At 35.6% G+C, this 27,338-nt stretch overlaps 1 protein-coding gene across 1 annotated transcript in view; it reads right to left on the bottom strand.

The window, feature by feature from the left end:
- Window positions 1–27,338, bottom strand: part of LOC150102039 (RIMS-binding protein 2-like) — a 540,578-nt gene that overhangs the window by 330,003 nt on the left and 183,237 nt on the right. Inside the window, exons 12-13 of the mRNA XM_090399955.1 lie at window positions 24,503–24,658; window positions 11,017–11,115 (exon numbers count right to left, since the gene is read on the bottom strand). Of these exons, the coding sequence (XP_090256081.1) occupies window positions 11,017–11,115; window positions 24,503–24,658 (255 nt within the window). The remainder of the gene's footprint in view (window positions 1–11,016; window positions 11,116–24,502; window positions 24,659–27,338) is intronic.

The raw sequence follows: 27,338 nt of genomic DNA, 5'->3' as shown, positions 1-27,338 counted from the left end.
ACAATGTTGTCCCCATTTTCCTTAAAGATTTTTGTGGATTATCACTCCAGGAAGCATTTTTTTAATCTTATTTTTCTTCATTTTTCTCTATATTTTTCCTTCAAGGCAGTTTGGCAACATCACAATTTTCCATATTCTGGCCTTTACCAAAGGCTGCCCAATCAAGCTGAATTCTGGTATATTAAATTCTAGAAATACCAGATATTTATTAATTTCTATATTTAATCTTTTCCTTTTTCTTTCCATATTCAGTTCATTGATAAATGTAGAAATTGTACTGCTGAGTTGCCTTAAAAGGACAATGCGATCAGCAAATCGTAAGTGATTTAGCTCTTAAAAAAATAAAATCTCTTCTTCTAATTATTGGAATGTCTGATAAACATAATTTATTGTAAACTGCGCAAGCGATGAGTGGCGCTGAGGATGATTGTGCTGAGGAAGGAATCCTAAATATGATAGTCTGTTAGAACCTCAGGTAGTAAATGGAATCAGGATCTCCACTTGCTGCTCTCACGATGACAAAACAGAATTGAATAACTAGCTGGTGATTTCAGCAGTTGACATCCTGAAGTGACCTGAACATCCTGGCAGAAGATCGAAAATAATAATAACAATAATAAACTACGAAAAACTGTTTTTCAATTCCTTATTAATTTCCCAATTTTTTTTTAACCACAAGAGTGTTTTTCGAAAAGTCGTTAGAACATAATTTTATCGTTGAAAAAAAAAAAAAAATCAGAAATACCAAATAAAATTGCGATATATTAGCTACTGGTAAGGTTGAGAAAAGTAAAATGTTACGAAAAAGTGCGAAGAAAATATGAAAGACATCAATAAATAAATAAAAACTTACTGGAATAATAATCGCTGCATGGCATCTCTATATTCAAGCTAGCGACCTACAGAAGCTTGCAGAATGCGGAGATGATATCAGAGCAACAGTAAGTAAGGTCAAAAATCGGCTTCTTTAGCTTGTAATCATCGACTACAGCCAAGGGAGGGGGAATTAAGCCTTAATGGAAAGGAAAAGAAAAGAACCGGACAGGATGATTGAAAAGAAAACGAAGTGCTATTATAATAACAATTTAAGTGCTTTGTAATGTCATAATTCAGAAAAAAGACCAAACTTTTCTACCGGTAACCTGTAGGGATGCTTGTTTCCTTTTATAGATTATCAACTCAGATATCGCTAAAATTAAATGATGATACAATGTCGTCTTCAATTTACGAATCACGATTGTTTGTTGTGTAATTAGCTTGAAGAATCTGGTGCGTAAAAACATTTTCTAGAAAAACGAAATATTCCTACTTGAAAAGTAAAGTGAGTATATCTTATTTTAGGAAAATACAACATTTAGTAGCACCTAAAATGCGATCAGCATTCACAAATTACGATTTCTGTAGTAGTAGTAGTAGTAGTAGTAGTAATCAGGTTATATACGGCATCCGTTATATATATAATGAATACCATTTGTAGCTATTAATGAACATGGCTTATAATGAGCGTACATCCTACTCACTGGTTTCCAAAAATTACAGGAATAAACATTTTTATTTCGATTATATTTTCAACACGAAATACAATTGAAACATGGTTCCTCTATGCAGTTTAAAGAGTACATGAATATTACCGATAACACGTTGGTGTAGAACGATATCAGTCGAAAGAAGAAGGAATCTCTTTCTCAGGACCCCCCCCCCCCCCACACACACACCTACTACGTTGTTTCCTTTAATCATACGTAATCGTAATTTAACAGTAAAGGAAACGAACTTTTTTGAAAGCCGTGAGGAAGTAGTATTTTCATCTCAGGAGATCTTAACTTCAGTTATCGGGTTCAGTAGCTTTTAACTGTCACAATAAGAAAGCTGTTAAGAGTACTTAAGGCATACCACAGTGAAAAGCGAAAATATAACATAAATATCATGATGACTATTGTAGTGCCATGGTACAGTCTTAGTCCTGTGTCGGCAGGCTTTACCACTAGACGCTGGCAATACCATATGTTAGCAAAGAAGCTACAAAGTTAATTTACACCCGGCATGGTTCCCGATAACACATCCCCTATGTTTATACATAACGACCCATGGATTGGCATTGATTTATACCACTCAAGCCCATCCGTTTCTTTTTTGGAACAGGGATGATAGAGATCATAGCAAAGATCATATGAATTTATGTCCCTCATTTTTAGTAATTTAGATTTCAATGGAAAGAACTCTCGTTTTGGCATTATTTAAAATCTGAAAAAAGTATGCTGTAATTACATAGGCAAAGTGGATATTAGATCCAACATTATTTCAAAGCCGAATGTTCGTAGAAACTCTGAAAGTTTCGTAAGTTGACCTGAGAGTTTACGAGAATACAATCCTCGAATCTCCGAGCTGCCTTTTGCACCACTTTTAAGTGGTGCAAAAGGCAGCTCGACCGCTGCCAAAGCGTCCGTGTATTCGTCTTTTATTAGCTGTGGATAAAGGTTTCACTGGTCTGACAGCTGTTTCGAACTGGTTGGTTCTCTTCAGAGACCAGGCAGAAACCTTAAGAGAACAAAAACTCTCGTTCAGTACTAAGGAAATCGAAATGTCAGAGAAACGTATTTTTCGTAAGTGAACTCTCGGTCGGTGCGTAAAAGTAATTACTAAAGGAAGAGCCAAAAAAACTTTAGCTCGACGATGTCAAATTATATAGGTAAAGTGGATACTAGATCCAACATTATTTCAAAGCCGAATATATGTAGAAACTATGACGTTTCGTTAAGTTGATCTGAGAGCTTACAAAAATACTACAATACTGTGTGCTGTAAGAATTTTCTTGGTAAAAATGTTCCGACAAAAAAGAAAAAAAAAATTATTTAGAAGAAACGTTTACAGATCTGCCAGTCCCATGGCAAAATGAAAACCCGTGGATGAACACAGTAATCTTTGTTCAAACGAAGAACTTTCTGGAGTATTTGGTTGGAAAATCAGTCGGTATGTTTGAATACCAACACTGAGCCGTCATATCTGAATACCAACAACAGCCCTCATGAATCCTCTGACATGTCTGAATTCCCTAGGAATGTCTGCCTCAAGCAGGTGGGCTCAACTCTCTCTTCCCCGTGAATTCTATGGGAATTCGAGTGCTCTTTGCACTCGAATCCCCGATATCAGTATGCCATACAATATGAGTTTCATTGAATCCCCCTACAGATTCACCAAGCCTTTGCTTCACAAACGTTAAAATTGCTGATTTGTTTTAAAGCTTTTTGAGTATTTGTTAATGCCACAGTGCGATAAATTAACCAGTAACATGTTTCTGCTTATGTCTTTTATAGTTTGAGAAGATGTTGTTCAAGATACTGTTTGTTCCTTTAAATTTGAAACCAGTTTATATTTCGAATCATCTACTTGTTTAGCTAACGTGTCTCGTAATACAAAATCGCCAATAGATTAATTCCATCTTAGATTACAGTGCGATAAAGAAAGCTTACGGAGTTAGTTATAATGCTGATATAAAGGCCGATACATGCAGCAAGGAATAAATATGCAGGTACTAAAGTAAGAAAGGGCATTCTCTAACGTAGGCATGACTGGAGGCAGAGTCACATGCCAAAGTTATCTGTACTTACTCATCGGGGACCTGAACCTGGATAGTTGCCAGTACACTTGTTTCGCTCTCTGGGGTTCAAGCAGTAATTGGTCAATGGCGGGGGAGGAAAAAGATGACTCTGTCCACAAGAGCAGAACGTGCAATAAGACAGACATAGTCGTCAGAATATCTCAAAAATGCTTATACGAATAAGTATTGAATTAAAGATAAATAGATTTTTGTTGTACAGAGAAATCAGTGATATCGTATCAATGAAAAACAAGAAATACATTATAACTTAAAAATTAAAACAATGCAAATATAAAACTAATTATTTAGACAATATACAATTAAAGATTACGTTGTAAAATTATTTAAATTATATCAGATTCCAAGAAAAAAAGAAAGAAACTTTTATATTTTTAATTTCAAGAGTCAAAAAAATAGGAATATTCGAAGAGGATGCTTTTGCTTTGTAATGATTTCTTTCAATAAAAATTTTTTTGCAGAAAATGTTAAAAAGAAGTCACATTGTCTTCTTCTAGTTTAGCATTTTTAATTGAAGACTCTACCTGAATATAACCACTCGTTTTTATCTTGGGGAAAAAAGAGAACACTTTCTCAAGAAAGCAATACATTTTCTGCCACCACTCGATGAAGAAGATTAAAATACTTCGTCTATAATTTCTTAAAATTCATTGCCGGCTTTAAAACCATGCAAATAAAATATTCAGTTAATGCTAAGATGAATCAAGTAATATATTTACAATACTCTCACTGCTTTCAACAACATTTTTCAAATTTTCATTTCATTGCCATTCACTGATCATTAGCGATTCTGGAGGCACAAAACAAAAGATGATGATGCGTGTATGGATAAAGGATAGTTTCGAATAGACATTGTAATAACAGATAAAAAATTTAAATTTTTTAAAAAGGTTAGCGTTTTCCCAATTTAAGGTTAATATCAAATGCAGAAAAAGCCTGCAATTAGTGGAGATCCATCTTAAGAAAGAAATATTTCCACACGAAAATCATTTGTATAGCATTAATTTCCCGGATCTTCTTTTCCATGATCAGACTACCGTATCTCTATGTTCAAACACTCACTCCTAAAGTTACAGAAGTTATCCTTGTCGGAATGAAAGCCTTCATTTTCCACTACATAGAAAATTCCCATCTGAAAGCTAATACACCCGTATTGGAAAAACAAACCTTAGTGCTCCAACAAATGTGTCAAGACAGTCCAAGAAAATTTTTTAAAAATTACAAGTTGCTTGAGATAAAAGTTCAGCTTCATTTTCAGCCTACATGTACACGAGAACAACAAAATAACCATCACCAGATCCAAATCTGACTTCGATAGCGATAAATGTAGAAATATTTCCTCTTGTATAAATGGCAATCGTGTTTTGCGGTCCTGCAAAGACTGTTAACGAACCTCTCATCATGCACTTCTCTCGGTCTCTCATTCAAATGGCATCCCTGTAATAACATCTCAAGACGAAACCTACTTCCTGGCATCATTCTTCCCTTCTACCAATATGCATTCATCCAACTTCTGCAAAGATACAAATCTTCTCGACACAAAAGAAAATATGTCTCCTGTAGTCGTCTTTGTCCAAATAAATATCAGAAAATCTTGAATTATCTAAATACAAAAAAAAAAAAAACCCTCTGTTCTAATGGTATCTCTTCAATTGTACTTGAAATTGTTCTCCAGAACGAACTTTGTCACTCTTTATGATCTCTGTACTCTTTTGGGCTCAGTTGGCATCTACTCAACAGCATTGAAGCAACTCGTATCCATCTCATAAAATAAAAATTAAAGTTTACTATTAAATTATTGACCCAATGTTCTTACTTTGCAAGAAATATTAATAGAGAAGGACGGAGGGCATTAACCATCAGCTTCACTGCCTATAGGCCTGTCAATTCATCAGTGACTAGCAGCATGAAATCCGCCACTGTCAAATCATAACAAGTTGAAGAAATTTACCTCTGGACACGTTCCAACAATTGAAACCAGTACTGTATTTTCAAGGCATCTGGCATGAGTAGCCAGTTTTCTCTACACGCCATGATGGACGGCTTCTCTGTCTCTTCAAATTAAGCTAACCGACTCAGGATTCCTAGAGATCTGTTTTATTACCTGCCCTGTTTCTCCTATATCCAAATAACATTTTCTCAAGAAAGTCAGGTGCTGTTATGTTGGTGATGACGGGTACATTTAATTCGTCGTACTCACTGGAAAATTCTTGCAGCGTTTAAACATCTGACGCTTCAATATTTCCTATAATCAGTACTTTAAAAACCAATATCTATACCACTATTCACAGGAATAAACACAGTCTTCACTATCAATGCTATCAAAAATGCAGTCACCCTCTTTTGTCATTCAAAAAAGAAAAAAAAATCTCAATTTATAATACTCAAATCACCATACATCTCTCTCTCTCTCTCTCTACCTGCCACATACACACGCATCTACAGATTCCTCAGTTTTCAAAAACGTGTGTCCTTTTTTGCTCAAGGCGTTGCTTTTCATCTGTCCAGCTGTTGCCTCTGTGCAACTTCCAAATCTGCCCAATCTTACAATACGGTTCACACATTTAGTGTTGTGAACCACAATTCCTGATGTTGTCCGGAAGAAGAAGACAGTTTGGCTAATAGATCATCACTCGTTCACAAACTGACACTATCCAAGTCTTGCACACCGTCTGTTTCTGTCATGCCATTTGTACAGTACTTCCTTCCATGGGATCTATTTTGCAGAATTGTCATTCATTCCTCCACTGTCGTAATAAATCTGCTACGCATACGTGAAGCAACTGCTTAACATTCATTGACAGTCCAACTGTTAATTAGCCAAAAATCCTTTTCGTATTCCTCCTTCATTCTATGTACCTCACGAAAGGTTCGAACAAGAACGCTTCGACTCTTCATATTATTATGAACATAATATGACATAGAAATAAAATTAACATCATCCAGAGGGGGGGGTAGAAAAACAAAACAAAGTTTTGTTTTCATAAAACTGTACATCAATGATTATATCTTATATTTTTTTGTATGCGTTTCTCCTTATTTTTGTATTTCTATATGGAAACACAAAATAAAGAGACATGTATAATTTAAAAGTCAGACTGACTTATTAGCCCATTTCGGAACGCAAAAATATTTGCCAATAAACAAAATAAAAACTTCCAGAGGAGTAAAAATATATTAAAAAAGGTTTAGAAATCGGGCACCGCACGTCATTGATAGAAATCACTCCAGAAATGGTTGAAAGAAATGTGATATCCACAGCTTAGTCCTTTCATTATATTCTGAAGTACTGGACGTATTTTGAAGTATTTTTCAAAACAATTAGTTGTGCATTAACAAGAATTCAACTCGTCCTCGAAAAATAAATCATATGAGTATGTACAAAATACGTGACCAACTTCTTCGATAATGGCAGAATTAAAATCAACATCTCTATACAAACTTTAAAGTCATATTCCAAATGAATTCTTCTTCTAACCATGTTAATATTCTTTTTTTTTCTCCAACTCTTAGATCTCGCTGTATATGTATGATCTTCTAGATTACCACTGCAGAAATGTTTCGTCTCAATAAGCCTAAGGATCCATCAAGTATTGCGAGGTACGGCGAAGCTATGAAAATGTTTCGTACTAGGAGAGATTATACTTGGGATTTTAATTGGCCAGCACTGAGCACAGCATTTTAGTAATCAACGAAGCTCTTTCGCTTGCCTAATCTGTATTTATTAGTCCCGCTATTGCAGAAGAGAAGTGAGTACTGTGGATGGGATATCATCTGCTGAAAAAAATAAATGATGATGAATCAATACGGACAGCCAAATAAAATATATGATATTGACAGGATATATCAGTGATACTTGGATACCCTGAACGACTTTCTTTCATTCTTCTCTTAGCGACATTATTCACTCAGGAAGGAAAATTCAGAAATTATGAACTGAATATCAAACGAAGATTAACACTGAATATGACACCATATGCAAAGCGATTTTTATATCTCCCTTTGTGGACATTTCTACTCAAGATCAATCCCACAAAGCATTCAAACATGAGTGAAACGTATAAGCGGTTTCATATATTTCCTATGCAAAATAAATTTATCTCATTAGGCCTGATTATGTCATGCTGTTATATTACTTAGAGCTCAATGAAAACTTTAATGCAAAAAAACGTATATAATTAAGAATTTTGAACACACCGAACTGAGTTTATCAACTGCGTTATTATAGATAGTAATAATTCAAAAGAGAAGTCTGAATCTCCCTATTCGTTATTCGTAAAGAATGTTTTAGAGCCCCATGAATGAAGTCTGTAAGAGAAACATTCTCTACATGATTATAAGTGTTTAGTTATGTTACGCTCTAATCATAAGAACTACTACGTTTTGGAACAAAATATGAATTTTTTCATACATTTCATATATTTACATTTACAGTTAATATAAAGAGAACGGTTGGAACATTTGTCTAGAAAGCTGAGCTCAATTTAAGGGTTTGTTAGTACTTTATATTTACTAAAAGGGATTAAAATACTTGAAGGAAGTTTTCTCCAAGATAATATCCCAAATATATTTGAAACTTTTTTTCATTCCAGGTTGCATTTCTAGTAATGCGAGAATAAACTGTAGCCTGTATTGAATATTGAATGTACTGAAGAGAAAGGGCGAGCTGTGCAGGGTAACTGAGCGTGCAGACAAGGAAGATGCACTGCAGATTTGTGAGAAGCAGGCAAGGAGTGGACACCAAAGCAAGGAATAATCAAAATCGTGACTGTTTAATGAGCTGTTTTCGAATTCGGGCGACGCAAATGTGTGCATTTAGCTCGAACTGCGTGAAGCTCTCTAAAGGCAAGGGCAACACATCGACTGACATGGAAACATTACGAGGGAGCATGCAGTTATAACAGGCCACGATCAGCGCCAAACACGAACTTTGTATGAAGTGACTTTTTTCTCGATGAAATATATAAAAAGAAAACATAAATAAAGAACTCCGAAATGTCAACTGCCAGATTACACTTTGTAGGTGTGTGTGTGTGTGTGTGTGTGTGTGTGTGTGTGTGTGTGTGTGTGTGTGTGTGTGTGTGTGTGTGTGTGTGTGTGTGTGTGTGTGTGTGTGTGTGTGTGTGTGTGTGTGTGTGTGTGGCTGAGTATATAAGCGCTAGAGTAATTTTGGAAACAAAAGTCATTCAAATCATGCGAATGACACAACAACTGGTCATACGATCTGGAATTAATCTAAGTATTAAACGGTTTGAAACCTGATAGACTTGATTAAGAAAATCTGGAACTAGAACTGAAAAGAGATGAATAATCCTATATACGGAAATTTTGGCACAGATGTATTTAAAGTATTCGTATACCGAATAAGAGAAAGAACATATTGGTGGGAAATGCCTACAATTCCGATGTCATATCAGAATGTTCAAATAGCATGAAACTTTTGTCTTAAATCAAAAACTACAAACACTCTGAAGAAAAATTATTCTGTGCTTTGAATTGAAACCTCTTGTGTTTTCTGAAAGTTTCTGGAAAATAAGTCTGTTAAACAAATTACGACTGATGTCTTTCCTTAAATTGCAATTAACTGATGCAAATAATTGTATTTGATTTCCTTTTCTATATCAGAGCGACACCTGAGAAAATATTTTATAACAAAAATTATTCATCAATATCAATAATGGAGTAATAATGAAATAATGATAAATGATAAAATTGTGAAGTAATAATTATAATTTAATAAAGGTTAATCAAATAATGATAACACTAAAATCAAATGTACACTTATTAACAAATATTATTCACTTTTTTGTATTAAAACTTCCCATACCAAAATAGGAAATAGTAATTATCAATTAAACTGCTGACGGAATCCTTTACGAATTATTCATTTTATAATATAAAGTCAAGCATTTATAATTTTCATAATTTATAATTTATTTATAATTCATACGCAGCAAAGTAATTCACTAATAAATATATCAGCATGAATAAATTATAATGAAATTGCCATAAAAATTTATTTGGTGATAATTTATTAATAGGATATGATTTATATGATAATTTATTATATAGTAAAGACAACAATCAAAGATTATATATGTAGAGTCACTGTCTTTGTTTGGTAACTAAGACTATAAGTCCGGTGTGTTATGTCTGCTAATTTCATGTATTCTTCTGGCAGGTTCGCCTGTTTCGATAGATGAAAAACCGAGTTACAGGGAGGAAAAAAACCCTTCATCTCCATATGCAATCTGCTAATCTACTTTCAGCTGAAAAGCTCTTGTGAAGGTACTTCGCGCCTTAGGGTTCGACAAGTCTTTCCAACCAAATGGTCGCCACAGGGGGGAGCTATGGCTCGGAAACAGAAAGTATATCCTTTTCAGCAGAAACTTAACGTTATAAAATATGGAATTGTCAGCAATCTACAACATACACAGCATTTAAAAAAGTTTCTTAAATGTTGAGTACTATGCTGTTTTATTTATGTATAGTATAAATTATTTGGTGCACATGTGCTTGATTTACTTTTATATATAAAAGACTTGTAATTACAAGCTATATCTGTACTGAATATAAGTATATTTTACATGTGTATTTATCATAAATTATTTACAATAGTTGCAGGTAGAAAAATTTAATGATTCGTTTAAAATAAAAGAAAATAATAATAATAATAATAATAATAATAATAATAATAATAATAATAATAATAATAATAAGTGAAGTGTAACAAATGGCGTCTTGGGAATCGCAGGTATTGAAACTCCGAACCTGGTGCATCTGCAATTTGAATGTGTGTGTGTGTGTGTGTGTGTGTGTGTGTGTGTGTGTGTGTGTGTGTGTGTGTGTGTGTGTGTGTGTGTGTGTGTGTGTGTGTGTGTGTGTGTGTGTGTGTGTGTGTGTGTGTGTGTGTGTGTGTGTGTGTTTTGCGTTTTCCTCCCAATAGTAACCCTACCAGGAGGTAATTTATTCCTACATGCTCCATTGCATTGTCATGTTAATCATAAATGCTAATCATGAAATGCATGAAATGCTAATCATGAAATGCTAATCATATTACATCTGATTAGCATTTCTATTTATATTTTTGTCTCAATTTTCATATTTACATTTAGATTTTTATATATACATATATTAACACTATACAGTATAATCACATAACAGTATTTATGTTAGATCACAGGGACTGGAAATTGATTTTATTAGCAATTTCTAGTCCCTGTGATCTAATATAAATACTGCTATTGTGTGAATTATACTGTATAGTGTTAATATATGTATATATGTGTGTATATGTGTGTGTGTGACAAGTAACTACCGACTACTTTTCTACGGCGGCAAAAGCAGTAATTGAATCAGTCTCGCTAATGCACTTCATAATTCAATCAAAAGAGACTTACTCAGACTAGAACGAAATAAGGTCATATCCTCCAGCGGCCTGCTATCTTCTTGGAAATGTGCACGTAAGCGTTCGATGTTGGCTGTTGACACAGGAGATCCTACAACACATAATGATTACAAATAAACATCCAAAAAAACATTAAAATGTCTTCCTAACTGAAAGGACATTAAACTAATAAAAATACATTCAAAAATATCCTTTAAAATTCTTCGTAAAAAGAAAAAAAATTGCATTATTCTAATTTGAGATTAGATTTAAGAACTAAAATAAATAAAATATTAAACTAACAGCAATAATGAAAGATCATATTAAATAATGATTAACCTCATTATTTATAACGTAAATATAAAATTTACGCCGTTTTATCCCTTTTGGGTTCCAGCAAACAGTCTGATTGAAACAAACATTGGAATGACTCGCCAAATTTTTGTAGGGATTAAAAATGCCAAATTCGAGTAAAATCCGTGTATGCAGAAAGAAGAACAAAACCACTCTTTATGGACGTCTTCAGATCTAACGAAATGTATCTAAAAAACAGAGGAAGATTGGATCCTTGTCTTAATTCGAAGGAACTCTGAAAGGGTCCTAATATGCAATTCTAGAGTTTAATTCTGTGTTGATTTTTTGGGTACATTTCAATCAGGTGCATGGGCATTTGGGGAATATTAAATTCTAACAGTTTTTCATAATTAGTTTCACTCTATGATAGCATAAGCTTATATAAAAGTCAAACGAATGGAAAAACTTACGAGAAAAACAGAATCGATGTTCATATTGCTACATTCTTCAGAAGAATTTCTGAAATAGCAACAGAATAAAACTATATAAAAACGAGTGCTGAAACTTTTCTGATTCCAATAGAACAAATAACATCGATTTCATTGATGTTTCTACTCAGGCTTTTGATATTTGTATTGCAAGTGTCGCCTTTATGGATCAGAATGGATCGACACTTCATGCGAGGACTCGATTTTACAATCGAGTAAGGTGACTTCGCTAAATAAGATGTGCACGCTACCAGCTTGGTACAAAAATGTAACAACTACTAACTACTTCCGTGTCAAAACTTCGAAAACTTGCTCAAAGGCGTGAACTACGAGTATAAGTCAAGAATTTTCGAAATGCTAGTTCATCACTACTGTTTAAGCTATCCCACAATGCACGAGGATTAGTAAACCAAATTTTCAATGTACGATCCATAAATACCCAAATGTATGGCTTAATGATAAAACTATTGCAGAAATGAATTACTCCATAAGTTTCTCCTTAAAAACAATCTCTCGTTTCTTAAATGCTCCCACATTTTAAAACAACCTGGAAGATTGATTAAGATTGGCTTATCATCTCGATCATCATCGACTTTAAATTTATGATATCTCCATGGTCCGATGACATCACTTCTCTCTGTAAAGGCTGATTTCAGTTTCGCAAACAGGCAGAAGTTGCAGGATGACAAATCTGGAAAATAAGACGATTATGGAATGCCATTAATGTCATGACTCAAGATGCGATTCTGTAAATGCTACAGATTCAAAGTGAAGAACAGGGACAATCATACCAGTAGCGTTTTTTCTGTAGATAAGTTCCTATTCAGGGCACGCAGACTAAATGGTTGTAGGCACAAGTGATCCCAGATGCAAGGCTTAATTAAAAATTTATGCATTGCAGATATAAATTATGGCATATTTATTTGTCGACTTCTACTTATCCTCCTCATCAGTGTACCAGCGTAGCCGATATATTTGCCAGAAGAAATAATTTTTTTATCAAATCCCGCACACGAAAGGTCATAAACTGGCAACCAGTTCAGCAGAGCGTGGTGCATGAAAATGTCTATAGAAATTACATAGGAAGAAACCACACTTCTCTGAGATTTGTGAATATCGTAATAGGGTCATTCTTTGTGTTCTAAAAGCAGCTTCGTGTAGCCTAAGGTTAGTTGATTTTCTTCAATCAAGAACACTGAACGCATAAATAAAAAACATATTTTAATTTTTACTCAGGTGATGTCACAAAAAATAGAAAGTCAATGTTATCAAGGGCAAAATGAAATATCTAAGTGTGGAGTATCGCAATTGTAAGTGTCGCGAATGGGTTTACTTATGTACTACAGTCAAGTATCTGTTTGCTTAAACTGTGTAAAGTGTTTTATTTTTTGTGCGTTTTTCTTCCAGAAATATGTGAAACATTTCTCTATTTATGCTAAAATGTATTAATATATTATTACATAAACAAATCACTATGTACAGTGGAAGATATTATTATTATTATTAATAAGATTAACAACAGCAGAAATGAAGTTTATGAGAAAAACTGCAAAGTATACCCTATTTGATCACAAAAGAAACGAAGATATTATGAAAGAATTAAACCAAGAACCAGTAATAGAAAAAATTAAAAAATATAAACATAAATGGATGGAACACGTTCAAAGAATGAAAACAGAAAGATTACCAAAACAAGCCTTAAAGTACAAGCCATTAGGAAAAAGAAAACCAGGACGTCCTCTTAAACGATTCAGCGATGACTTCTAAGGCCGGAACAGGCCATGCTAGGCCTAAATCCTTGATACGCATGATTATTATTATTATTATTATTATTATTATTATTATTATTCCGGGCAACTCCAAGGAGTCTACAGACTCATCGAGGGAGGTCCTAACATCATGTCAAGAACAACTATTCGACATTCACACAGTATCTATCATACCTCGCCTTGAACTCATTCACGGTCGTAGCACCCACAACAGACTCTGGCAGCTTATTCCACTCATTCACGACTCTCCAAAAAAAAAACCTAGCTCTAACACCCCTGCTAACCACATTCTTGCCCAGCTTCCATGTATGGCCAATAGTCCTCCCACCACCAGACCAGACCTATTCTCAAAAATATTTTCTGGATTAATCTTATAGAAACCCTTCAGTAATTTGAATGTCTCAATCATATCACCCCTTTTCCGCCTATCGACCAATTTTTGCAACCCACAAATCTTCAACCTGTTCTCATAAGGTTCATTCCACAGACCTGCTATCATCTTGGTCACTCGTCTCTGGATCTTCTCCACCTCCTCCCCATCAAGAAGAAACCCTGGCGCCCATATCTGGGCACAGTAGTCTAGATGGGGTCTTATCAAGGCTCGATACAGAAGAACAATAACTTGTTTGTCTCTGCTTGTTAAAGTATTTTTCAGAAGCCAAGTGATTTGATGAGCTGATTTAGCCACTTTTGCAATGTGCCCCCTAAACTTCAATTCCCTATCCACCAACACTCCAAAATCCCTGGCTTCATCAATCTCCTGGAGTACGATTCCACCAATGTGATATACTTCTGCTATTCTTTTTACCCCAAAATGCATAACCTTACACTTTGCCACATTAAATTGACATCCATTTTCCCTAGCCCAGTCCTCCAAACTATCCAAATCATCCTGTAAAATTTTGACATTCTGTGCATTTACAATTGCTCTACCCATCTTTGCATCATCAGCAAACAAGTGAATACTTCCTCTCAGATCCTTTCCTATATCATTAATGAACAAATTGAAAAGTAGTGGTCCAAGAACAGAGCCCTGCGGCGCACCACTAGTCACAAGCCGCCTTTTAGACTCAACTCCTGAATAAACCACTCTCCGGTATCTCTCCATCAACCACCTTCCTATCCATCTCACCAACCCTATATCCATCCCCATCTGCTCCAGTTTACTGATTAGAGTTCCATGTGGTATCCTGTCAAAGGTCTTTGCAAGGTCCAGTAGAATCACTGTAAACCCATTACCCTTATCCAGTTCAGCCATCACTGTGTTATAAAACATGAGCAAGTTACTGAGGCATGATCTACCCTTCACAAAACCATGTTGTCCCCCATACAATATCCCATTTTCATCTATCCAATCCTGTATTCTTTTCTTGACTAATTTCTCCAAGACCTTGACGATTCGTAATATGCTAATCGGCCGGTAATTTACAACAGCAGTCTTGGAACCTCCTTTATGCAGTGGAACTATTTTCCCCTCTTTCCACCCCCCCAGGACTAACCCAGACCCGAGATTCAAATTAAACAAAATGGTCAGGGGTACTGACAATTCTTTAGCCACTTCACGTACGACACGAGCTGGTATACCATCCAATCCCACAGATGTATTGACATTGAAGTTATGCAATAGACTACTCACCTCCACTTCATTCACCACAATTCTTGTATAATCTATTGGTTCATTCATTTCTGCAATGTCACCACCTGGATGATATATTCTTGTAAAATGCTCACTCAGTAACTCAACTATATCAACTGATTCGGTTACCTCCTTACCATCGGCATTCTTTAAAATCATTCTGCCATATATATTTTTTCTTTTACTTGCAACATATCGAAAAAACTGTTTAGGATTCTCTTTAGCCTGCATGGCCAAAGTTTTTTCGTAATCCTTTTTTTTGCTTTTCTTACCACACTCGTTACCCTTCTGGCCTGCGCTTTATACTGTTCATGTGCCTGCCGGTCACCTTTCTCCGTAAATTCCCTCCATAGTTGTTTCTTTTTTTGCAGCTCAAGCTTAATGGTGTTATTCATCCATTTACCCCCCCTACTTGATTTATTATTCGGACTCTAGGTATAGAGTCAGCCACTGCTTCATGCAAACACTTCTTAACTGCCTCCCATGCACTATCAACTTCTAGCCCTTGCAGCTATACATGCCATGGCACTGAACTAATCAAACTCCTAAGCTTGTTATACTTACCAGCCCGATAATTCCACATGTACCCTGTCTTAATTGTAAATTTCACACCTTTAGTCACCTCCCAAGTCAAGACCCTATGATCACTCTCACCAATTGGTGGCAATGTGATCATATTTGTTACAACCAAATCCTCAGATGTAATTACTAGGTCAAGCACTCTCTGACCCCTAGTATTTTCCATCACATGCTGTCGCAGATAGCTATCCCTTAATAACTGCATAAAATCCAATTCCTTCCTCCCATGTGTCCTCTCCTCCTTCCAATCAATGTTATCATAGTTGAAACCCCCCAAAATAATTACTCTCCTTCCACTCATTTCTTCTATTTGCTTATGCATACTAACTCCACCATCTATTTCATCACTTGGTCTATAGCAACACTTAACTGTATATTTTGTTCTGCTAGCCTCAATCTCACACCAAATGGCCTCAAATGTGCTCTTTTCTCTATCCTTCAATTCAACTTCTATTCTCCTTGGCTGCAGCTCATCAGATATCATCAATAATACTCTTCCCCACCATTTTATTCTCCCTGTCACTCCTGAACACACTAACCCCTCACATTCGATCCCACTAGCTATATCATCTTAAGTCAGCCATGTTTCACTAATGCCAATAACCTGTGGTCTGGAAGTGCCAACCAAGGCCAAAATCACTGGTTGTTTACCAGAGATGACCAATTTGTCAATAATTTGTCTAACAGATAGGCTTGCAACATGGCATCCTATTACAATGCCTTTTTCAAACTACATCAATAGTTTGAAATAGGCATTGTACAAACATTTTCAAATATTTTCCTTCGTGCAGATATTTTATCCAGACTCAGCTGCACTGCCTTGGGAGCAGGGCTGGCTCTACCAATGGTGCAAGACATTAATTTGCACGGGGCGACAAAACTGCCATAAACTATACAAAAAATAAGGGGGAAGGGGCGGCAAAATATGCTACTACACAGGGCAGCAAAATTTCTAGCGGCAGCCCTGCTTGGGAGCATCATATTCCTCCAATTTATACTTGCTAGAAAACATGACTCATTATATGTCATGATGCATTGTGTATGTCCATTGACTTCTTTTAAAGAAGTGTTTATATATATATATATATATATATATATATATATACATATGTATATATGTATACATATATATACATATATATATATACATATATATACATATATATACATATACATATATATATACATATATATACATACATATATATATATATATATATATATATATGTATATATGTTAAAGATACCAAGCTATTTTAAACCTGGTTTTACTCCATTTCCCAAGTAAGCAAACAGACAAATAAGTCAAGTTTGCGCCTGCACGTAATGCAAGTCTAGCTGACCCTGCAGGTAGTGCAAGACCAAGGTAACTCATGGTAAAAGTAGAATAAGCTCTGATCACTAATCTTAATATTTACCCATAATGCAAAGCACATCTCCTGGAGGAGATGTATGAATAAAGGTCCTCAATAAAGCTCCCACTGATGTGACCTTTATTGAGGTCACATCAGTGGGAGCTAGGCTAGAAATATCAAGATTTTAGTAATACAGAGCTTATAAGTATTTTACCAGAACAAGTTACTATAAGGAGTTTTAACCTTATTAAATAAAAATCTCAGGAGGAGATATAAATGTAGAAAGTATTTTACCTTGGGTATAATAAATGTTAAAGATACCAAGCTATTTTAAACCTGGTTTTACTCCATTTCCCAAGTAAGCAAACAGACAAATAAGTCAAGTTTGCGCCTGCACGTAATGCAAGTCTAGCTGACCCTGCAGGTAGTGCAAATGGAGTAAAACTAGGTTATAGCAGCACTCAGTTGTATATTTTGTTCTGCTAGCCACAATCTCACACCAAATGGCCTCAAATGTGGTCTTTTCTCTATCCTGCAATTCAACTTCTATTCTCCTTGGCTGGAGCTCATCAGGTATCAGCAACAATACTCCTCCCCCCATTTTATTCTCCCTGTCATTCCTGAACACACTATACCCATCACATTCAATCCCACTAGCTATATCATCTACAGTCAGCCATGTTTCACTAATGCCAGTAACCTGTGGTCTGAAAGTGCCAATTATGGCCAAAAATTCTTCCTTCTTGTTCCTAATACTCCTAGCATTAGTGTACATGAATTTCAGACCCCCCATTAGCCCCATCCCCACCTTGATGCTGTATACTAACTGTCCCATTCTGATTTGTTGTCCTTATTCGCTCGGGCATATTATACTCATTCATACACTCAACTGCCTCCCTAAGGTCTACATATCTACTCCTCCCCCTTAATAAATCTAGTTTCCCTGATTCTGCACATCCACTTCATTCAACAACACTTTTTCAAGTCTCCTTATATCGAATCCATTCAAATGCAAGCCATCCATCTTATATAGATCCTTTCGCCCATCGAACTCACTCCACCCGTCCACAAATTCCACACCACTCGTCATACATAACCCACGCATAAAGTCATTTGCAATTATGGCCCTCCTTTTAAACACTTCACTGTCATACCCCGGCAAAAGAGCTAATCATCCTAACTCTCTCACTCTTTTCTTTCGCTACCTTAAACAATTCATTCAGGTCCTCTATCATTTTCATTTTATCTCCTTTCAAATCATTCTTACCTGCCATAACAATCATTTCTTTCACCCTTTCCTTTTGCTCTCTAATAGACTCAGTTATGTCCTTGATGGTCGCACCAGGTTGGTACGATTTTGTCAAATCCTCTACTAACACACCTCGTATTAACGAATATCCATACAGCACTCTCTCCTTCATTTTGTTTACGTTCACACTCATACTTTTATTTTTCCTATCATACTTTTTATTATTGGCTGGTACACTCAGTAGACTTTTGTTCATACGCTCTAGCTGCCGCTTTGCTCTTTGTATCGCTCCGCTCAACAACGCGATCTCACTCATAGCATCTATCTCATCTTTTTTATTTTCTGTTAAACCATTAATTTGCTCTGTATTAATACCATCATTCACACTTTCTACATTCACGCCCTCACAGTTCTCTGGTACAACCTCGCCATTTCTTGTCATATCACTATTTTCTTCATTCTGAAGTTTGACAAAAATATCACACTCACGACCTGAAATACACTTTAATTCCTCATTTTCTTTACATTTTCTACACACATTCTCTCCTTTATTATCATCTACCCATACTCCAACCGCACTCCGCAAAGCGTACATTTCACAGATAGTACACTGAATGGAAAAAATATGGAAAACATACTGTCAATACGCGCAGCTTTCATGTCACAGCAACTCTCCGCGTGGGATCCAGTAGGATCTTCGATAGTCTCATATTTTGCTTAGATAAAAATCGCTATGCAATTAAGCGTTAGGATCTGTATTTCAATAACCCCTAATTAACCTAATAATTAACTAAATTTATTCAATTAAGTAAATTACTAAGCCAACATTCCACCTTGGTTCCCAAGGCATCTTCATTGCCACAGAGGGAGATATATTCAGCACTTTCAGGCAGGCACACTAGTAGGAAGACTAACACGGACTGATTATAAAAGTAGGCTCTAACAGTCCTAATTGGCGCCCTCTATGGGTACGGTGAAGGACAATTGTTGAAGGTCTCGAAATGAAGGTCTCCCATTTTTTGGTAATATGACGCAGGTGGAATTTCTTCAAATTTCGGGACTGTTGTAGTGCTTTGGCAGATCAGAAATAGTGTCTGATTTTCTGTTTCTGTATAGGATGGAGATATGTTCTTATTGGATACGATGATCCGTTTCCCGTGCCTTTTCTGCCATCACGGAACGTCTGTAGTGTAGGTGAATCAGTTTTGGTTGGACGAAATTTAAAAATTTGGTATTTAGAGTGTACGCAAGAAGATGCTCATGAGGTTCAATTGTAGTTTCAATCCAATCATTTTTACTGAAAAATGATTTACTGTAAAAATTATATTTGGTATTTAATATCAATTAAAATTTGGAAAATCATTGTTATTTTACATTACGCCAAAAGCGATTACAGCTCTGAGGCCCGTATATGATGCTTGCAAATTGCAGGTATTCTAAAAAACTGATTTTCCGTGAGGAAAACGTATACGATTGATTAGCTTCCTTTCAGATGAAAGAACGCTTATTAAAGATTCTTCGCGTTCCAAACGGGGATTCGAACCCAGGCATGCGAACTCTCTTTTAAAATGGAATAATATGAATAGACCTACTACTAAAAAAAAAGAAAAGAAAAAGGGAACATTCATGTTAAATAACTTAATCTTTAATAGTATAATTTTGCCTTATGTGTTAAAGCCATCTTCAGTACAGAAATGGAACAGTGTAATATACAAATAACAGAAATATTCTAAAAGCGCCAGAATAGCTACAATAAAGTAACAAAATGGTAAAAAAATCTAACCACACACACACACACCAATGTTCATGAAGTTCATGAACATTGGTGTGTGTGTGTGTCTTTCTTGAAAATGTGGAACGAATTCAGAGACGGGTGACAAAAATGGTGACAGGTCTGTGGGAGGTTCCATGTGAGGAGAAATTGAAGATTTTTTGCTTAGGGAGTTTTCATAAGATTGATGTGGAGGAAATATTTAAGCACATGAATAATGTGAGGGAAACTAGGGAACATCAATGGAAATTAAGAGAGTGGCTAGCAAGGGCGTGAGAACAAGATTTGTTTTACTTGGAGAGTGGTGAATGAGTGGAATGAATTGCCAGAGTCAGTTGTTCGTGCTTTGTTGGTGAATGAGTTCAAAGTAAACTATGACGGGTTTTGTACAGGCATTGATGGTTGGTATTGATCTAGTGGATCTCCTGCGATGAGGCTACGAACTTCACGGAGGCGATACTACTACTACTACTACTAATAATAATAATAATAATAATAATAATAATAATAGGCAGCCTGATTTGTTTAGAAGAACATCACGATTATATTCTTTTCCATTAGTCTGATAAGTCAGGTTTGGCCAGCCGCTACATCTTCTCCACATTGGATTTATTAAGATAAAACTAAACTTTTACACGAACATTGTTTTTTATTATGCTATATAAAGAAAACTAGGAAGTTATCCTAAGAAGTATTCCCCATTTTTGTGTTAAATGATTTAATTTATTCTTTGATAATTAATTTTTGTTCCTTTGAATTCTAATAGTTTGTAGATGGATCTCTACTTCTTATATCTCTTTTCCTGTGTGCATTGAGAATGGAAGCGAAATGTGACAAACATTCTACTGATAATAAAGAATTTTCCTAACGTGAGCTCCCCTAATTTAATCTCGACATTAAGTCTTCGGCTTACGTGTCAATATTTCGTAATATTTTATTTGTATGTGAATTTGTGGTTTGAGAGGAAGAGAGAGAGAGAGAGAGAGAGAGAGAGAGAGAGAAAGAAACGGCTGTTTTGTGTAGTTTGTGGCAAAAGGAAGTGGACTTAAAAATCCGGAAAATAGCGTTACCCTAATTCACAGACGAGTGAATAGTTTTCATAATTTTATTTTCCTCATATTTTACTATCACTTCTCGTCTTCCAGCTGTACAAATGATTTGCATACATTCATATCGTGCCGTTTTCACAATGCGCTTTGAATCTTAAGTCAAAGATCGTAAGAGGAATCTTTTTCTCGTGTAAATTCCGTCTTTTTATTCGTCTACATTTATTACATTCCACCACGCCGTGCTTTCGATTTTTTTTCAGATACATAAACGTTCTTCTACACTCTTTTGGTAGTTCCTTTTCCCTCCAAATTAAGTTAAATAGAAAGTGCGGATTCGCTCTGCTTCTTGTTCTTCCTAAGTTCTTCTTCTCTAACGCCTCTTTCGCTTCGTCTTTCTTAATTTTTGGTGCTTTTAAACTATTTCGCACATTTAAGATGCCTCCACTATTTTCTGTGGTCGGTACTCCAAAGTACTCCTTCCATTGGTCAACCACCTACCAAATTAAGTTTGAAAGCCAATTACTTGTTACGATCAGGCCATTAGTTGCAATGTGGGAAAAAAGATTTTTTTTATCGTAGAATGGAAAATTCATTCCATAAATTCCTCTCTTCTTCATAATATACCAAAAAGTTTCATAAAACTAAGACTGATTTTATTAAAAAATACGAACAATACATTGACAACGGTTGGAGCATGTTCCTCGATGCTTGAATTATGTTCAGTAATTTAAAAAAAATACTACTAATAAATTATCTTCATTTGCGTGTTGTGAAGGGAAAAATTTTGCAAATGTCATTGTCGATGCGTTCGTGGAAGCTATGAGTAACGGATGTCTCAAAAAAATGATCAATATCACAGAGGACCAAACCCCTACAGGTCAAGAAACTCACATTGGGTTGAAAATTGGATGCCTGAAGATGCGTTTAATACTACTCAAATGACAGTGGAGGAACTGAATATCAAGAAAATATCATCAACCATCAGACTGCTTTTGTTGGACATGAAAAAAAATCAAAATAATAAACCAATAAATAAAACTCAATGAAGAGGAGCAAAATTTGGGCGAGAATAAAGATACAGGTGCAAGAATAGTAGCATATTCGTTATAGTTTTATTTTACAAAAAAAAAAAAAAAAAATTAAAGGGGGAAAACTCATGGAATCGCCTTCACTTCATAGAAAATGTCCAAAGAAATACTGTCATCCACCGTACTTTCATCCTTAAGATCCACAAACTGCCTACATTCACTTTCGTAACCATAACTATTCAGGATAAGTTGGTTAGTCTTATGCCTACATACTGTATATTTTCTTGTGTATAATTGCGTTTGGGATGAAAACCCTAGGTTTTATTCAGGAAGAAAAACTTCCGAACCTTCGACTTCAGTATAAAATTGGCAAACTCACAGTCAACTGAAAAGCCTGATAAAGGTTCTTCACAGCGTACACGGAATTCGAACACAGGGCTTTCCATTCCAAGGGCATCGTCAAAACCGAATCAGGCTTTCAAGAAGCAGGGTGCTAGCGCTCGCACACCGTGCGATGACAATCATCTACCAACACCTTAAGACTATATAAACATTCACGTGACAGTGCGATTCGAATCCATGGTTTGTCGGTAGCAGAGCGGAGATGCAATTTATTTATTTCCCCCAGACACGCAAATACTGTACCAGACCATAAAAAAAATATTACTAAATGCGTCAATTTTTTCCTGCAAAATTTGGATTCTGTCCAAATCAATGCATAGACTTTAAAAACGGCATGCTTTTAAGTTTATAGTTAAAAAGAGGATTGACTGTTTCAAATATTACTGCGAAAGGTATACCAAAATGTGACAACAGTGGACACAATATCTACGGACGGAAGGCTATGTTAATTAGTCATTCACATTTGACGTCACTTGACGTCGTATTGTCTACGCATACCTCATAGAGTTTTAGGAGTAAAGCCTTCTGCTAGGAGGAGTGGTAGGGTAACAGATTTACTTTCCACACAGAGTTAGTTGGACAATCACAAACATCCATGCCCAAGGATTCGAACCAGTAGTCCCTTGGGTGGAGAGCGGTTACAGTAACCACTCGGCCAAGCAGGCAGCTTGGTTGTGTTAGCATGGCTATGTGTTAAGGCTGTTAGGATTACGTAATTCGAAAATTCTCTATACGATAGTGAACAACCATGATCACACTTACAACATCAGTTGAGTTGTGCCACTAGCTCAGTAACAATCGCTCTGAGCATCAACGGGAGATTTTGTTTAAACATTTTTATGAAAGTCCTGTTCAGATAAATTCTGAACAGGAGTTTCATAAAAATGCATCAGAAAACTAACAATGCTTTGGTAAAATTCAGAGAGTGGAGTGGATCAGTTTGTTCACATTCTACTCTGAAAGAACACAATCTCCACAGATGACCTTCTTAAAGCCTTTTCTCTTGAGGTGGTGGCACAGCCAAAATGCTGCAAGGCCATGTTGCATCATAACCCAGTCTGCTGCCAGCTGCTATGCACAATGCAACACAATTCGAATTTAAGTAAAAAAAAAAAAATTATAACTGTGCAGCACATTTATAACTGTTCGGAACTAATTCCGATCTACACATTTGTTATTTAACTAAATAAAAAAAAAAGAAATTAGATTTTTAAAGTTTGTTAAACTGAAAACTATGCCAACTATCTCTTTAAAAACCTTTTGATTCCACTTGTCTAAATGATCAAATTATCGTTTTCGGTGTCTTTAAAATGGGTTGCTCATTATGTCAATCAGAAAATGCTGGAACTCAAAATACTGGAGAGGAGTTTCCTTGGGTCTAATTTTAACAACAATAATTAAATAATTCTTAATTACAAGTGATCTGCATTCTACATAAAAATAACCAAAATGGAGAACTGTTAATGAAGAAACCACAAATTATCTGAAAAACGAAACTAATACCGATCAAACTTAAATATACTGGAAGAGAGAGATCCTTTTATTAGTTCGAACAACAACTAAGAACAGGAGTAAATAAAAACAACTAGAGTAAGTTTGGTCAAATGATTTATTTTTATGCATAAACAAATTGTGGTCGATAGGTAAGCAGGCTGAATAATCCACCAATTCCATTAAGAGAATGTGTTTCATTTTTAAACGGCATTAGCATGCAGTACGAAGAATTCTGTTTATGGTAAATTGGAAACAGCACAAGAAAATGCACGAAAATATGCTAACGTTACATAGCAATAAATGAGTTTTAAGAAAGACGGAATTTCGTAAGAAGACACCTCAAGTGAAACTAGTTAATAAGTTAAGGAACATTTGACGAACCTACCTATTGTAGCACGAGACTTCTCCAGTTCAGCGAGGATCCGGTTGTCTTGATCAATTCTAGCTAAGATCCTGTCTATTTCGTGTGACGTGGAATCCAGCAGCGTGTTGCTCAACGGAGATGTCGCCAGGGTATTGCTCGTCACGGCAGAAGTTGTCGCTATAGCAACAAGAAAGAGGAAATTATTAAGAAAGAGAGGACGGTATCAGGCTCGTCGGGTTCATAAAGAGGAGTGAGAAAACCATAATTCGATAATGTGGGGAGAAATTAGATATTTCTTGACCAAAATTAATCATATTTTAATCTACGAGGATTAAAATTCTTGAAATGATTAAATAAAAGTGGGCAGTGACTTAGAAGTTCGAGTTTTGGACGAATAAAGACATCAACTTCACTTTACTTTTTCCCCCCTCGATTCTAAATGCGCCACATAGGCTACCATTCAGAACTTTGACGTATAGCAACTTAAAGAAAAGATTTAATGGATTTTTGTTAAGAAATATGGATTGGAAACTTGTATTGCATATATAAAGATACTGTTTCTAGAACGATTTCGAGAAGTAATATGTAATCATTAATTAATTGATTAGTTAATAAAGCACTCAACGAGAGTGCATTTTAAGCATGCACATTTTAATTATATCACTAATTATCAAAAAATTTGAAAACATGTTGAAATAATTGGATTCTTAAAATCGCCGTCAATATAACATACGAAAAGTCGATCTTTACAGGAGTAGTTTTGTTTGCATTTGTTCTGGCGAGGAGATGTGAAGTTCACGAGGGTGGTCTGAAAAGTTCTCGGCCTAATAATGAAAAAACGACTTTATAATTTCAAAATTCTTTTTATTTTTCAACATAATCTCCTTAAGACTAATACATTTATTCCAGCGATGCTCCAGTGCCATTATCCCGTCCTTGTAGTGGTTCTCAGTAAGATCTACAAAATACCCCTCTATAGCTGCAATCATCTCTTGATTCGAAGAAAAACGCTGACCAGCGAGGAAGATTTTTAGTTTTGGGAAGAGTTAGAAGTCAGAGGGAGCCAAATCGTTGGAATAGGGTGGATGTTCCAATAATTCATAGTGCAGATCCCTTAATTTTCCCATTGCCAAAACACCTTTGTAGGCAGGTGCATTGTCCTGATGAAAAATGATTTTTTTTCTTCTGCAAACCGGGCTCACGAATTTTTTCGTCTAGTCTGGTTAAAAGATCGAAATAATATTCCCCGATTATTGTTTTACCCATTTCAAGATAATTAATAAAGAAAATGTCTTTAGCATCCCAAAACACCGATGCCATGACCTTACCTACTGATGGAACCGACTTTGTCTTCTCTGGCGCTGAACAACCGGCTTCTGTCCACTGTTTTGACTGCTGTTTGGATTCTGGTGTGTAATGGTGAATCCAAGTCTCATCCATAGTAATAAATCGACGCACAAAATCATTTTATTCTTGTTAAAACACTCCAAGCACTGTTCAGAGATTTTCATGCGAGTGCGTTTTTGATCTGCTGTGAGCAAGCGCGGCACCCATCTTGCGCAAAGCCTTTTCATTTGCAATTCTTCATGCAAAATATATGCTACACGTTCTTTTAAAATGCCTATAGTCTCAGCAATTTCCCTCACTTTGATTCGCCGGTCATCCAATACCATATCGTGCACTTGAACAATGTTTTCTTCTGTTGTTACACTTTTTTGGACGTCCTTCACATGGATCATCTTCAAGGCTGGTACAGCCACGTTTAAACTCGGCAGCCTATTTCTTAATTGTCGAAAACGAGTAGAAGAGTACCCATAAACTTTTATGAACTTCGAATATATTTCTTTTGTCGTTAAACCTTCTTTTACAAAGAATTTTATAACCGCACGATACTCAATTTAATCCATTTCAAGGGTTACAGACAACACTTTTGCTTCAGACAGCTGTATAAAACAAACTACTTGATAGAATGACTTGCAGTTTCACATGGATGCTTACGACAGATGGATGAACTTAGAGGAAAAAAAAATCTTGCTGATAGTGTTGCCATCTATGGTCAAGGCCGAGAACTTTTCAGACCACCTTCGTATAAAATATTTTAAGGAGTGTGCAAAGCGCATATATTGTGCGTCTCTGATCAAGTTGCAAAAATATTGTTGGGATGGAATAGTGCATTCATCTCAACGACAAAATATACTAATAATGAATAATGTATGCATTCACATCTGTACGTATTCTTCTATCCGGTAAGTGATACCGTACTCGAATATAACTTGCCCTCGCGTATATCTTGCACCCCTATTTTTACTTTATGAAAAAAGATATTAAAAAGTTTCGCATATACCTCGCACACGAAAAAAGTTTAAACTTTAAGAAAATCTCGTTATGGCAGTTTAAGATATCTTGGAATTCGGTTGAAGAGAATCAGCAATTCAACTCAACAATCATCGGCTTGCCTTTATTGTTGAGTCGCGCGATTTTTTGTTAAATGCTGCACCAGTCATATGCAGGATGGAAGTAGCGATGGCGAATAGTAGATTCTTGGTAAGTCATACCCATTTTCAGTTGTGGTTGTTTTAAAATCATGCCAATATTATGATTCCGAAATGATAAAAGGACAAGTAATAATGAAATTTAATTACAGAAGCATTCTCGCTAAAGATTCAAATATATCGCGTGATGAAGGTGAGCGACCGATCGCGTAAATAACGTTCATAATTACAATTTAAATGCATTCATTTTATAAATGATGTGAGCAATTATAAATTATAATGAATACTGAGAATTTAATTATAAAGGTCAATTTAGTTTTTTTCTAAAAAACTTTAGTTTCCGAAAATTCCCGCAAATATCTCGC

This window comes from Typopeltis vanoorti, chromosome 11 (genome assembly GCF_054136105.1).
Source record: "Typopeltis vanoorti isolate ZY-2024b chromosome 11, IOZ_Tvanoo_1.0, whole genome shotgun sequence".
NCBI lineage: Eukaryota > Metazoa > Arthropoda > Arachnida > Uropygi > Thelyphonidae > Typopeltis > Typopeltis vanoorti.
This window is presented reverse-complemented; position numbering and strand designations above follow the sequence as displayed.